Source organism: Pan troglodytes, chromosome 9 (assembly GCF_028858775.2).
Source record: "Pan troglodytes isolate AG18354 chromosome 9, NHGRI_mPanTro3-v2.0_pri, whole genome shotgun sequence".
NCBI classification, from domain to species: Eukaryota; Metazoa; Chordata; class Mammalia; order Primates; family Hominidae; genus Pan; species Pan troglodytes.
The window spans coordinates 62,812,670-62,829,466 of NC_072407.2; the positions used below are offsets into that span (position 1 = coordinate 62,812,670).

The 16,797-nt window shown below is 36.8% G+C and overlaps 1 protein-coding gene across 6 annotated transcripts in view; it reads left to right on the forward strand.

Moving 5' to 3' along the window:
* Nucleotides 1–16,797, forward strand: part of LOC134807349 (membrane-spanning 4-domains subfamily A member 12-like) — a 42,786-nt gene that overhangs the window by 15,638 nt on the left and 10,351 nt on the right. For all 6 annotated transcript variants that reach the window (XM_063784088.1, XM_063784089.1, XM_063784090.1 and 3 more), the window contains exon 4: nt 4,095–4,151. In XM_063784088.1, coding sequence (XP_063640158.1) covers nt 4,095–4,151 — 57 coding nt within the window. The remainder of the gene's footprint in view (nt 1–4,094; nt 4,152–16,797) is intronic.

Below are 16,797 nucleotides of genomic sequence, written 5' to 3' on the forward strand. Positions count from 1 at the left end.
AATTTATAAAAGAAAACAAATGTACTTCTCACAGTTCTTCAGGCTGGGGACTCTAATATCAAGATGCTGGCATCTTGTGAGGGCCTTCATGCTGCATCGTCTCATGATGGAAAGTCTAAGGGCAGGCCGGGCGCGGTGGCTCACGTCTGTAATCCCAGCACTTTGGGAGGCTGAGGCGGGTAGGTCACGAGGTCAGGAGATCGAGACCATCCTGGCTACCACGGTGAAACCTTGTCTCTACTAAAAATACAAAACATTAGTCAGGCATTGTGGCGGGCACCTGTAGTCCCAGCTACTTGGGAGGCTGAGCCGAGATCACGCCACTGCACTCCTGTCTGGGCCACAGAGCAAGACTCCATCTCGGGGGAAAAAAAAAAATCAACGAAACAGGTAGTTGGTATTTTGCAAAGTTTAACAAAATTGAGAGAGAAGATTCAAATAAATAAAATCTGAAATTAAAAAGGAGACATTACAACTGATGTTGCAGAAATTCAAAAGATCATTAGTGGCTACTATGAGCAACTATATGCCAATAAATTGGAAAATCTAGAAGAAATGAACAAATTCCAAGATACATACAACCTACTGAGATTGAACCATAAAGAAACCCAAAACCTGAACAGACCGATAACAAGTAATGAGGTCAAAGCCATAGTAAAAAGTCTCTAAGTAAAGAAAAACCTGGAACCGATAGCTTAACTGATGAATTCTACCAAACATTTAAAGATTCTACTCAATTCTACTCAAACTGTTTCAAAAAAATAGAGGAGAAGGGAATACTTCCGAAGTCATTCTATAAGGCTAGTAAAACCCTAATGCCAAAACCAGACAAGGACACATCAAAAAAATAAAAAAAAAAGAAAAAGAAAAAAAAAACTACAGGCCAATCTGATGAATATTGGTGCAAAAATCCTCAACAAAATAATAGCAAACCAAATTCAACAATACATCAGAAAGATCATTCATCATGACCAAGTGGGATTTACCCCTGGGATGCAAGGATGAATAAACATACCCAAATAAATCAACGTAATACATTATATCAACAAAATGAAAAGTAAAAACCATCAGATCACTTCAGTTGATGCTGAAAAGTCATATGATAAAACCCAACATCTCTTCATGATAAAAACTCTCAAAAAACTGAGGATAAAAGGGACATACCTCAATATAATAAAAGTCACTTATGACAGACCCACAGCTAGCATACTGAATGGGGAAAAATGGAAAGCCTTTCCTCTAAGATCTGGAACACAACAAGGATGCCTACTGCCACCACTGTTATTTAACATAGTACTGGAAGTCCCAGCTAGAGCAATCAGACAAGAGAAAGTTATGAAGGCCATCCAAATTGAAAAGAAAAAAGTCAAATTATTCTTGTTTGCACATCATATTGTCTTATATTTGGAAAAACCTAAAGACTCCACTAGAAAACTATTAAAACTGATAAACTCAGTAAAGTTTGCAGGATGCAACACCAACGTACAAAAATCAGTAGCATTTCTATATGCCAACAGTGAACAATCTGAAAAAGAAATTTAAAAATTAATCTCATTTACAACAGCCACACATAAAATTAAATACCTAGAAATTAACTAGGGAACCAGGAAACAAATCCACACACCTAGAGTGAACACGTATTCAACAAAGGTGCCAAGAACATATGCTGGGGAAAAGACAGTCTCTTCAATAAATGGTGATGGGAAAACTGGATATCCATATGCAGAAGAATGAATATCTCTCACCATACACAAAAATCAAATCAAAATGGATTAAAGACAAATCTAAGACCTCAAACTATGAAATGACTACAAGAAAACATGAGGAAAATCTCCAGGACATTGGTTTGGGCAAAAATTTCTTGAGCAATACCTCATAAGCACAGGCAATCAGAGCAAACATGGACACATGAAGTTAAAAAGCTTCTGCACAGCAAGGGACACAATCAACAAAGTGAAGACACAACCCACAGAATGGGAGAAAATGTTTGCAAACTACCCATCTGACAAGGGATTCATAGCCAGAATATATAAGGAGCTCAAACAACTCTATAAGAAAAAATCTAATAGTCTGATTAAAAAAAAGGGCAAAAGATTTCAGTAGACATTTCTCAAAAGAAGACATACAAATGACAAACAGGCATATGAAAAGGTGCTCAATATCACTGATCATCAGAGAAATGCATATCAAAACTACAATGAAATATCATCTCACCCCGGTGAAAATGGCTTATATCCAAAAGATAGGCACTAACAAGTGCTGGTGACGATGTGGAGGAAAGGGAACCTTTGTACACTGTTCATGGGAATGTAAATTATTACACCCACTATGCAGAATAGTTTGGAGGTTCCTCGAAAACTAAAAATTCAGCTACTATATGATCCAGCAATCCCACTGCTACATATATACCCAAAGGAAGGGAAATCAGTATGTTGAAGAGATATCTGCACTCCTATATTTATTGCAGCACTGTTTACAATAGCTAAGATTTGGAAGCAACCTAAGTGTACATAAACAGATGAATAAAGAAAATGTGGTGCATATACACAAAGGAGGACTATTCAACCATACAAAAGAATGAGATCCACAACTGTAGCAGCTCTGCTCCCACCTCAGGCCTGCAACACAGGAGAGCACAATTCCAGTGCTCACTGCTGAGACACTTTCCACAATTCTAGCTGTGGAGGCTCCTAGCCCACTCCGGGGCAAGAACTCCCATCTCTGGCCCAAGACTATAATCCTTACGTGGCCATGCTGCAGGGTCACCATAGAATGACTGACTTTGTATGCACCCAGATTAAAAATGATGTCCTGCTATTGGTCCTGGGTTTGGGAAAATGTCTGCAGCTTTTCCTAGTGCCTTTCCCTCTCAGTGTCTCCAAGCTTCTCCCTAAGTTAGCTCCAGGGCTTGGGAGAAATAAAATGCTCCCCCTCAGCCTGGGTTGCTTGGATTTCCAGTGGAAAGATGAGTCACAGAGGGAGGCTTTCTGCTTCTCTCACACAGTGGGACTTCACTCACTTTTATCAGCCAGACATCATCACGGGGAATGTTTTCCCATGCTTTCTTCTCCAGGATCTGGGTGTCCTTAACAACACCAGTGAGTTTCTGTTTTCCTTTTTGAATTAAAGCTCACAGAGTTGATCTTTATGCACTACTTTTTTATTTCCAAGTTGCTAACGTATGCTAAAAGCCCCTAATCTGCCATCTTGGAAAAAAAATCGAAACATTATATGTAACTATTACAACACTACAACAATAACACAATGTAACAGACTATCCTCATTTTACCAATGAAAAAAGCAAAACTAAGTTATAGGTTAAGTAATTTTCCTGAGTCACAGAGAAAGCAAAGAGCAAAGAACTCAACCTCAGATCCTTCTTACTTCAAAATTCTATTTAGTATTGACATGTGAGTTTCCAGATTTTTCTGGGAAAACAATATCCCTCTCCCATACTACTAACTGACCTGTTCATTTCTTAATGCTGTGGAAAGTTTTATGCGTTCATAAATGTTGCATCTGTGAGGAAAATAAATTTCTGATACACCATAACTGCCATCTTTCTAACAAGTGTCACGAAATGATGGAATATCTCAGAAAAAGCTACTCATGGAAGACACTGTATAATTCTTCTATTTAAATATGTAAACTGAAGCATCAATATTTTATGAATGATATTTTCTATTAATAAAATATTTAAGCATTATATTAAAAGTATGTTCATATGAAGTCACCAAGATATAACATTTCCCAGTAGTAAATTCATTAATTGGGTGCATTTTCTTCTAATTCACATATTGGCTTAATAAATTATGATTGACAAAAACTAAGGAAATATTGATACTCCTTTTTCCATAAAGTCACTTCAGAATGCCCTTAGATTCTATTTCCAATACATATATTAAATTAGTAGCCAGAGATTTCATGGCTTTCTCCCATCTCCACAAATAAAAAAAACCCTTGAATTATATCCTGAATGATTTTCTCAATGGTCCCATATTCTTTATGTTAAAACATTCCGGAATTCTCTTACTTTTTAAGTTTATACATAAACATAATGACTGGGTATTAATAAATGTGATCTTTGTTTCCAGTTTATCTTCACGGGAGCATTTACAGTATCATTAGAAAAGATACGTTCACCATTCTTGGTAAGTTAGAATGCTTATAGCAGCTCTAGAGTTTTATTTGCCAAAAGAAGGAAAGTCGGTGCGTAGGCAGCATTGTCTGTGTGTCACTAGAAACCTATATATAATTGAAGAATAGATTTTTAAAATGTAAGAAATGTAAGTTTCCATTGCATTTTCAAACAAAAACAGAATACGTGCCAGTTACTGAAGTCATTGTTATATTTCATTAGTTATAAAAATAACTCAGGATGTATGAAGTTAATCAAGAAACTAAATTTCTACATCATAAATCATTTAATGTAAATTAAAATTCAATTAAGATGTAAATACAGCTATCTTGAAATGACCCAGTTTCTGTTACTACCTTCTTTTTCTCTTGCTTCTTTCTTCACATGTCTAGAAACTTTTAATTGTATGGAGGCTACTGTGTATGTGGTGTTTTAAAGAGTCTGGATCATGTTGATTTCCTTTAGTGAATATTGCATTTTGTATTGATAGGAAGTGAGGTGAAAGAACAAGAAATTAGAATAATTATGTATGTAAATGCTAGGAGATTGACTTCTGGAATGGCAGACTGAGAACTCCATGAAATTGTTCTTTAACAAAAACAGAGAAACCGCTGGCAAAACAACCAAAAGTAATGATTTCAAAGCATTGGAAATTAATCAAAGCCACAGCTAAAACAGAAAATTATCTAAGAGATACTAGTAAACCTCAGAAAAACGGAGAGATCTATAATGTTTTAATTTGAGGCTAATTTCCATCCCCTCTCCCTTCAAGCTCCTTGGCAGAGTATGTATGAAAAGCCAGCAGTATAGCAACCAGCTGAGAGGACCGACATCATGTGATGCTCTATTAAAAGTGCCATCATCTGAGCACAGTCAATATTTTGTCTGAAATTGCATCTCTGTTCCCAGGATATTTTGGCTATTTTTTGGATAAAGATTTCCGCTCAGTGAAAACAAAGTCCTACCACTAGATGGCTTAAACACTATCAGTCTGCTAGCAATAGCACAGCTTAATAAGACTATGAATTCAGGTAAATAAGGGCTTGGTCAGAAATTTAAAAGACGATCCTGAATAACTAGATAATCATAAGGAGCTTTGAAAAGCTCTGACATATTCTTGGAGATCTAAAGTCCCTCACAAATATGGAAAGCTATGTGCATGCCCAGGAAGCAACAAAGAAAGAAGAAAGGCCCACCACTCATTTACCTCTGGCTGACTATGAGGCCCTAGGCAAGGAAGAAGTGAAAGCTGAAGCTGTCTTATAAACTAACTGAAGTTTTAAGCATATATTCTCATACACACTCTCCTTGGCAAAGGATTATTGACTGACATTAAATTACACTGAGCCAGGGATGGCTCCTAGGAAGCAGATAACCCATGGGCTTGACATTGAGGGAATAAAATATTTACAGAATTAATCCAGGAAACTTAACAAAGAAAAAGGAATAAGAAAAACAACAACAACAAAAGCAAAAATAGCAAACCCTGGGCGTGGGGAAGCAATTAAATACCAAATATGCTACAATGTCTTATGTTAAATGTCAATTTTTCTAAAAAACATAAAACATGCAAGGAAACTGAAACATATTTTACATACACAGGAGAAAAAAAGCAACCAACAGAAAAATATTCCTATGGGGGCCAAAATTTGGTACTTTAACTACTCAAAGACTTTAAATTAGATCTCTTAAGTATGGTCAGAGAACCAAAAAAAATTGTTAAAAGAATTAAAAGAAAGCATGAAAGTGATATGTCACCAAATACAGAATATCAATAAAGAGATAGAAATTATAGATTTTAAAAAATTAATACGTTAATTGGATTTCCCATAGAAATCACTTTAAAACATGACTGAAAATATACACAACAAGAAATAAGGCCATCTCCAGTGATGCCAGGCACAAGTTCAGCTCAAACCATCCTAGACTCCAGACTAGTCCTACGGACCCAGACTCTACACCTGCCCTAGCACCAGGCCAACCCTAAGCTGCAGGCCAGTCCCTGTAGCCCAAGTCTCCAGAGGACCCAGGGTCTAGGCCTGCTCCAGCAGACCCAAGGTCCAGGCCCACCCCAGTGCACCCCATTGCCAAAATGAGCCACATGGAATGAGGCACCATGACCACCCTTGCAGACCCATTCCAATGCCCATGGACTCAGGACCCAGACTCATCCTTACAGACTTGGTTTAGACTAGCCCCAGCACCAGGCCAGCCCCATGGACTCAAAATGCAGACCCATATCAGTGGTCCCAGGTGCCAGGCCCATCACAACATCTGAGTGACCCCTAAAGAGTCAGGCTCAAGGTTCACACCAGTATCAGCTCAGCTCTTGCAGACTCAGGCTTCAGGCTGGCCCCCATGGATACAGGCCTCCAGCCCATTCCCATATGCCAATCAACAAGTCCACCATGGTAGATCAAGGCTACAGGCACAACTCCACAGAACCAGGATTCAGGCCTACCTACCTGCTAACCTGGTATCAGGCCATCTTGCCTGAGGACTCCAGCAACAAGCCAGCCATACCAGATGTCCTGCCCAGAATCTTTGAATGAGCTCACTGGTGAAATCTTTTCCAGACAAAGCCAGTATGAAAAAACTGGAATGAGGCTCCTACTTCAAATGGACAGATATCAATATAAGGCAAAAAAAAGATGAGAAAACAAGAAGACATACCACCAAAAGAACACAATATGCTCCCAGTAGCTGACCCCAAAGAAATGGAAATATATGAACTTCATCATCAATAATTCAAAATAATTGTTATTGAAAGGCTCAAAGAACTTCAAGAAAATGCATATAATTTTATAAAATCAGGAAAACAATAAATGACCAAAATGAGAAATTTAACAGTGAATAAAATTATTTTTAAAAATTAAACAAATTCTGAAGCTGAAAAATAATGAATGAAATTAAAAATACAATAGAGAGCAGCAACAACAGAATTCATCAAGGAGAAGAAAGACTGTGACATTGAAGACAAGGCATTTGAAAATATACAGTCATAGGAGAAAAAAATGAAAAGGACAAAAAAGTCTATAGGATTTGTGGGACAAGATCAAGAGAGGAAATATTCAAAATATAGGAGTTCAAGAAGGAGAAGACAAAGACAAATGGGTAGGAATATTATTAAAATAACATAAGAAAGCTTTCTTAATCTAGGAAAAGATATAAACATCCAGGTACAGGAAGGTCCAAAGGTCTCCAATTAGATCAATCCAAGCAAGATTACACCAAGATATAATCAAACTGTCAAAAATCAAAGACAAAGAGAGGCTCCTGAAAGCAACAAGAAAAAAAGAAGTAACTAATGTATAAGAAAGTTTCAATAAGGCTAGTAGGAGATTTCTCAGCAGAAACCTAACAGACCTGGACAGAATAGGATGATATATTCAAAGTGGTGAAAGAAAAATACTGTCAACAAATAACCCAGGAAAGCTGTTCTTCAAAAATTAAGAATGAAGACTTTCTCAGACAAACAAAAGCTGAGAGAGTGTATTATCCTGTGATGGAAGGGTCAAAGCTGACAAAATTTTAGTTAGATAGGAGTAATAAGTGCAAGAGACCTTATGGTGCAACATGATGACTGTAGTTAAAAACACCAGATGTAACAGAGGTGTTGGAATTATCACACTGTGACTTAGAAAAGCTATGATTAATATGCTAAGAAATATCATGGAAAAAAGTGGGCAACATGCAAGAACAGATAAGTAATGTAATCAGAGAAACAGAAATTCTAAGAAGTGATAAAAAGGAAATGCTAGAAATAAAAAACCTTTTAACGGAAATGAATCATGCCTTTGATGGGCTCATTAGTAGTCTGGACATGTCTGAGGAAAGAATTAGTGAGTTTAAGGATCAGTAAATAGAAGCATCCAAAACTAAAAAGTAAAGGGGAAAAAAACTGAAAAAAAAAAAAAAAAAAAAAAAAACAGGACAAAAATCCAAGAACTGTGAGATAAAGACAAAAGAAGTAACATGTGCATAATGGAACTGCCAAAAAAAGAACAAGAGGGAACGGAAGAAATGTTTGTAGCAATAATGACTGAGAATTTCATAAAATTAATATCAGACCAAACCACAGATCCAGAAACTCAAAGGACACTAAGCAGAATAAATGCCAAAAACATACACTTAGGAAAATTATATTTAAACCGCAGAAAATAAAATATTTTTAAAAATCTTGAAAGAAGTTGTATTTGTTTGTTCTTGCACCACTATATAGAAATACCTGAGACTGAGTATTTATAAAGAAAAGAGGTTTAATTGACTCACAGTTCCTCAGGCTGTATAGGAAGCAGGATAGCATCTGCTCGGCTTCTGAAGAGGCCTCAGGAAACTTACAATCATGGCAGAAGGTGAAAGGGAAACAGGCACATCTTACGTGACAGGAGCACGACCAAGGTCGGGGGAGGTGCCACACATTTTTAAACAACCAGCTCTCATGATAACTCATTCACTATCATGAGAACAGAGGGGGAAATCCACCCTTTTGATCTGATCACCTCCCACCAGGCCCTACCTCCAATATGAGAGATTAGAATTCAACATGAGATTTGGGCAGTGACACAGATCCAAACCATATCAGAAGCCAAAAAAAAAAAAAAATTACCTATAGAGGATCAAGGATAAGAATTACATAGGACTTCTCCTCATGCACCATGCAAGTAAAAAGAGTGGAGTTAAATATTTAAAGTATTTGGAGAAGTGCCAACCTAGAATTCTGCACTCTATGAAATTATACTTCAGAAGTGAAGGAGAAACAAAGACTTTCTCAGACAAGCAAATTTGAAGAAATTTGATGAGAGTAAACCTGCCTTGCAAGAAATGTTAAAATAAGTTTTTTCAGGAACCAAAAAACAATGATATTTGTCAGACTCAGAACTTAATAAAGAAAAAAAGATAATTAGAGAAAGAAAAAGTGAAGGTAAAAAATTAAAACTTTTATTTTTCTTATATTTAACCTAAAAGTTTGCTCAAAATGATGATAGCAGCAATGTATTCAATGATCATACCCTATGAATAGGTGTAATGAAAGAAAGCAATGATACAAAAGATGAGAGGAAGGAATTAGGACTACTTTGTTAATATAAGATACTTGTACTGTCTGTGAAGTAGTATATTGTTATTTGACAAATAGAGTTGGATTAGTTGTAAATGTATATTGAAAACACTGTGGTCACCACTTTAAGAAGTTTTCTTAAATACTTGATTTGCTAATAAAGAAGAGAAAATAGAATCACATAAAATGTTCATTTAAGTCAAAGAAAAAGGTAGAAAAACAGCATAATCTGAAAAAAACAAGCAAGGACAAGGGAAATGAATACAGACCAGTAATAAATATATGACAGATATTAATCCACCTCTATCAATAATCACTATAAATACCAGTGATCTAAATGCATCTATCAAAAGACAGAGATTTTTGAAGAGTGGAACAAAAAACAATATTCAACAATATGTTGTCTACAGGAAACCTGCTCTAAATATAAAGACACGTATAGATTGAAAGTATGGAGAAAGATATCACATGTTAACACTAATTATCGCTTCTCGGCTTTTAGGCTAAGATCAAGTGTAGTACATGTGAACACTAATTGAAAGAAAGTAGGAGTAACTATATTAACTTCAGACAGAGCAGACGTCAGAGCAAGGAAAATTATCAGGAATAAAGAGAGACATTACATAATGATAAAGGGGTCAACGTATGTGGCCAACAGCAAAGTAATAAAATAGATGAGGCAATAGCTGATAGAACTACAAGGAAACATATATGGATCCACTATTAGAGTTGAAGACTTTAACTCCTATGATTAATAAAGGCATTCTGCAAGCAGAAAATCAGTATATACAGAGTTGAACTCAACAGCACTGTCAATCATCTGGATATGATTGACACCAATGCAATACTCATACAATAAAATAATACATTTTTCTCAAGGACACTTATAACAGCCCCTAAGATAGACCATGTTCTGAGTCATAAAATACATGCTAGTCGATTTTTTAAAATAAATATTGTACAATTTATGCTCTCAGATCACACTGTGATGAAAATAGAAGCCACATTAGAAAGGTAAGAGAAATGATTTCACTTTGACTATGTCACCTCTCCACAACAATGGCATAGCACCCACCACACAGAAAGGATTTCCCTAGGCCCTAGATTTCTACAACGGAATAAAGAGGGAGCCCGTGGTGGACATCCAGCTTCCCCAGCATTCTTGGTGTTTTGCAGGAGGCCCACTTGCCAAATGGGGAACATTAGAAGTATCAGCAGGGGTAGACTATGTGGTGTCAGCTAGAAATAGAAAGTTGGGGCCCACAGCAACCAGCATGTGAATCTTGGCTGCGGCTCTGTATTCTGGTCAGCGGAGGCACCCGACCAGAGAGATTAGCCAAAAGCATCTCTCTGCAGGAAGCACAGTTGAGAGATTTGCCAGGCTCAAGTCTTTGTCTAGCTTTGACACCCAGCATCAGAGCTCTGCATAAGGCTCTCCCAGGCTGAGAAGCAGGTCTGCATTTGGACATTACTACAGAGTGTACCTTCTGGCCCAGCTCAACATGATTAGCTAAGCAGTAACCCAGCCTCAGAGACCTGCATAAGGATTTATCAGGCTGGGAGGCAAGCCAATATATGAGCATATCTATGAAGCAAAGCATCTGGCTCTGCCTGACACTAGCAGTTGAGCAGAGGCCCCATCAATCTTCAGAACCCAGTCGGAGGTTCTGTCCAGACCTAGGTGGGGAGGGAATCCTATGACTACACATATCTGTGGAATATAGTCTCTGACCCTGACCATTTCAAATGAAATTTTCATAATTGAATTTATAGAAGGAAAAGAGAGAAAGGAAGAGCAAGCATATTTAAGAAAATAATGGCTGAAAACTTTTCAAATCTGGAAAAAGATGGCAACATGCAGATACAGGAAGCTCAGAAGTCTTCAACCAAATTAAACCCAAAGAAGGGTTAACCGAGACATATCATGTTCAAAGTAACAAAAATCAAAGACAAAGAATTCTGAAAGTAGCAAGAGATAAGAAACATATCATATTCAAGAGGGCTCCAATACAGCTATCGGCAGACTTCTCAGCAGATATCATGCAGGCCAGGAGAGAGTGAATAATATACTTCAAGTGCTGTAAAAACAACAACAACAACAACAAAAAAGTCAACCAAGAATATTTTACCTTGCAAAGCTATTCTTTTTTTGACTTTTTTTTCTTTTTCCTTTTCTTTCTTTCTTTTTTTTTTTGACACAAAGTCTCGCTCTTGTCACCCAGGCTGGAGTGCAATGGCGTGATCTCAGCTCACTGCAACCTCCACCTCCCAGGTTCAAGCCATTCTCCTGCCTCAGCCTCCTGAGCAGCTGGGATTACAGGCACCTGCCATCACGCCTGGCTAATTTTTGTATTTTTAGTAGAGATAGGTTTCACCATGTTGGCCAGTCTGGTCTCAAACTCCTGATCTCAGGCGATCCACCCACCTCAGCCTCCCAAAGTGCTGGGATTACAGGCGTGAGCCACCGTGCCGAGCCCTTGCAAAGCTATTCTAAGGAAATAAGGGAAAAATTAAAATTTTCCCAGATCAAAAAAAAAAAAAAAAAGCTAAGGGGGCTCATCATCACTACACCTGCCTTACAGGAATCATGAAAGGGAGCTATTTAAGCTGAAACCAAAAAAAGACACAAATTCATAACAAAAAACATATAGAAGTATAAAACTTGGTGGCATAAATAATACGGTCATATTCAGAATATTCTAGTACTGTAATGGTAGTACATAAAGCAATTTTACCTCTAATATGAGTGTTAAAAGACAAAACTTTTTTATTTTATTTTATTATTATTATACTTTAAGTTTTAGGGTACATGTGCACAATGTGCAGGTTAGTTACATATGTATACATGTGCCATGCTGGTGTGCTGCACCCATTAACTCAAAAGACAAAACTATTAAAACAACTATAACTACAATAAACTAAAGGATACAAATTACAAAAGATATACTTTTTTGACATCCAAATAACAAATAGGGGAAAAAGTAAAATGTAGACATTTTGTATTGAAAGTTAAGTTGTTATCAGCTTTAAAAGCCTGGTACAACTACAAAATAATTGATTTGTGCCTCATGGTAACCACAATACAAAAACTTATAATAGTTGCACAAAATATAAAAACTAAGAAATCAAATCATACCACCATAGAAAATCATCAAATCACAAAAGTCAGTAAGAGAGGAGGAAAGAAACAAAGGATGGTTTAAAAAGAAAATAAACCACAAAACAGCAATAAGAGTTCTTATATATTAATAATTACCTGGAATGTAAATTGATTAAATTCTCCAATAAAAAAATTAAGTAACTAAATGGACTGAAAAACAAAATGCAACTATATGCTGCCTACAAGACACTCGCTTCACCTTTAAGGACACATATAGGCTGAAAGTGAAGGGGTGAAGAAAGATATTTCAAAAAGTGGGCGAAGGATATGAACAGACGCTTCTCAAAAGAAGACATTTATGCAGCCAACAGACAAGTGCAAAAATGCTCATCATCACTGGCCATCAGAGAAATGCAAATCAAAACCACAATGAGATACCATCTCACACCAGTTAGAATGGCGATCATTAAAAAGTCAGGAAACAACAGGTGCTGGAGAGGATGTGGAGAAATAGGAACACTTTTACACTGTTAGTGGGACTGTAAACTAGTTCAACCATTGTGGAAGACAGTGTGGCGATTCCTCAAGGATCTAGAACTAGAAATACCATTTGACCCAGCCATCCCATTACTGGGTATATACCCAAAGGATTATAAATCATGCTGCTATAAAGACACATGCACACGTATGTTTATTGCGGCACTATTCACAATAGCAAAGACTTGGAACCAACCCAAATGTCCAACAATGATAGACTGGATTAAGAAAATGTGGCACATATACACCATGGAATACTATGCAGCCATAAAAAATGAGGAGTTCATGTCCTTTGTAGGGACATGGATCAAGCTGGAAACCATCATCCTCAGCAAACTATCGCAAGAACAAAAAAACAAACACCTCATGTTCTCACTCATAGGTGGGAAATGAACAATGCGAACACTTGGACACAGGAAGGGGTACATCACACACCGGAGCCTGTCGTGGGGTGAGGGGAGGGGGGAGGGATGGCATTAGGAGATATAGCTAATGTAAATGACAAGTTAATGGGTGCAGCACACCAACATGGCACATGTATACATATGTAACAAACCTGCACGTTGTGCACATGTACCCTAGAACTTAAAGTATAATTAAAAACAAAAAGAATTTTAAAAACTGAGGAAAAAAAGAAAGATATTTCCTGAAAATAGAAGCCAAAAAGAGAAGAAATAGCATACTTAACACCACATGTCAACAAGTATGTGAAGAAAACAAGCCCTTCATATTGTCATTGGAAGTGTAAAATGACACCATGACCTTGTAAAAATATGTGGTCATTCATTCAAAATTTAAATATACACCTGCCATATGACCCAGCAATTCATTGCTAGGCACTTACCTCTGAGAAATAAAAACGTATGTCAAAACCAGAAAACAAAAACTTGCCCATATGTTTATAGGAGTTTATTCACAATAGCCAAAACCTGAAATTGAACTAGGCAAGAAAACTTTTATCTGAAATGTTTTAGTTATTTTAGAAATAAAGCCTGGGTTTTTTTAAATAAAGGTTAATAATTCATGATTTTCTCTGGCTGCAATAAAAGTATAAAAGTGTTTCTTAAAATATTCTTTATACCATCTCACTGGGCACGGTGGCTCATGCCTGTAATCCCAGCACTTTGGGAGACCAAGATGGGCAGATCACTTGAGGTCAGGAGATCAAGACCAGCCTGGCCAACATAGTGAAACCCTGTCTCTACTAAAAATACAAAAATTAACCGGGCGTGATGGCATGTGCCTGTAATCCCAGCTACTTGGGAAGCTGAGGCATGAGAATTGCTTGAACCTGGGAGGTGGAGGTTGCAGTGAGCCGAGATCCCATTACTGCACTCCAGCCCAGGTGACAGAGTGAGACTCTGTCTCAAAAAAAAAAAAAAAAAAAAAAAAAAAAAAAAAAAAAAAAGTTTATATGGTCTCTATTTTCAAAAATTATTTAAAAACAAACAAAACTTCATAGTAGATGGCAGGGTCATAGAGGGTAGCTTATCCCATGCCTCACACTTTTTTACTGCATCTGGCTCTCATAGTGCCCCTTCATGCTCTTCTTTCTTAATTTTTAATAGCTTTATTGAGGCATAATTGACATATAATAATCAATAAGCTGTACATATTTAAAGTACACAATTTGGTAAGCCATTAATACAATAAGACAGTGCATATGTCACCCCCAACAGTTTTCTCTGCCCCTTTGTCATCCCTCTTGCTTATCCCTCCTCAAAACCCTCCCTCCCCCAGGCATCTACTTATCTGCTTTTTATCACTACAGATTAATTTGCATTCTCTAGAGTTTTATACACATGGAATAATACAGTATATATGCTTTCTTGTTTGACTTATTTCATTCAGCATAATTATCCTGAGATTCATCCATGTATATAAATTATCAATCCCTTTTTTATTTCTAAGTGATATTCAATTTTATGGATATATCACAATTCATTTATCCATTCACCTATTGATGGAACTTGCATTGTTTCCAGTTTTGAGCTTTTACAAATAAAGCTACTATGAACATTTACGAGTCTTTGTACAGACGTATGCCCTCATTTCTCTTTAGTAAATACCTGAGTCATAGGGTATATGCATGTTTAACTTTTCAAGAAACTGCTAACCTGTTTTCCAAAGTGGTTGTAGCATATTACATTTCCACCTACAGGCTGAGTATTCCAGTTCCTCCATACTTTCACTCTCTTCTTACAGTGTACTTATTGTATACCTTTTTGTATTAATGATTTATCAAATTGTATACTTTAAATGTGTCCAATACCACCCCAACTGAGAGCAGGAATCAAAACAAGTGTTTCTGCTTGTTTTATTCAGATAAGTTTTTCCCAGAAAAACTTCATGCTCCAGAGAAGAACATCTGATCCGTGGGGCCTTATTCATGCATTTCCTCAACAAGGTGGCTCTTTTCTAAATAAAAACAGATTATTTTGACATAGCTATTGCCTACTGTATAGTTGAGAAAATGAAATATTTACCAAATATACTTCATTTTAAAGACTGGATTATGTCAACATACCAAAATTTACTAAGCAATACAGTTCTGTGTTTACATAATAATAAACATTTTATTTTAATTTGTCTTTCTTTAAGGGAGATTTGTTACAAAAGAATAAATTAGTTGAGATCACTATACAACATACAACAGCAACTTCGATAAACACATCCTTTATCCAGTGAAACTGGTTTCAGAATTCAGTAGTTTAAGCTTTTGTAATTATTATCTAATTCATATTAGATAGAAGGAAATATACATATCTTTTTAAATTTAACTTTTATTTTAAGTTCAGGGGTACATGTGCAGGTTTGTTATACAGGTAAACCTGTGTCATGGGGGTTTGTTTTACAGATTATTTCATCACCCAGGCATTAAGCCTAGTACCCATCAGTTATTTTTTCTCATCCTCTCCCTTCTCTCACCCTCACCCTCCAATAGGCTCCAGTGTGTTGTTTCCCTCTATGTGTTCATGTGTTCTCATCATTTAGCTCCCATTTACAAGTGAGAACAGGCGGTATTTGGTTTTCTGTTCCTGCATTAGTTTGCTAAGGATAATGGCCTCCAGCTCCTTCCATGTTCCTGCAAAGAAAATGATCTTCTCCTTTTTATTGCTGCATAGTATTCCATGGTGTATATGTACCACATTTTATTTATCCAGTCTACCATTGACGGACATTTAGGTGGATTCCATGCTTTGTTATTGTGAATCATGCTGCAGCGAACATACACATGCATGTGTCTGTATGACAGAATGATTTATATTCCCTTGGATATATTTCCAGTAATGGGACTGCTGGGTCAAACTGTAGTTCTGTTCTTATGTCTTTGAGGAATCACCACACTGTCTTCAACACTAATTGAACTAATTTACACTCCCACCCACAGTGTATAAGTGTTACTTTTTCTCTAAAACCTTATCAGCATCTGTCATTTTTTGTTGTTTCTTTTAATTATTATTATTATACTTTAAGTTTTAGGGTACACGTGCACAATGTGCACGTTAGTTACATATGTATACATGTGCCATGCTGGTGTGCTGCACCCATTAACTCATCATTTAGCATTAGGTATATCTCCTAATGCTATCCCTCCCCCCTCCCCCCTCCCCACCACAGTCCCCAGAGTGTGATATTCCCCTTCCTGTGTCCATGTGTTCTCATTGTTCAATTCCCACCTATGAGTGAGAATATGCGGTGTTTGGTTTTTTGTTCTTGCGATAGTTTACTGAGAATGATGGTTTCCAGTTTCATCCATGTCCCTACAAAGGACATGAACTCATCCTTTTTTATGGCTGCATAGTATTCCATGGTGTATATGTGCCACATTTTCTTAATCCAGTCTATCATTGTTGGACATTTGGGTTGGTTCCAAGTCTTTGCTATTGTGAATAATGCCGCAATAAACATACGTGTGCATGTGTCTTTATAGCAGCATGATTTATAGTCCTTTGGGTATAT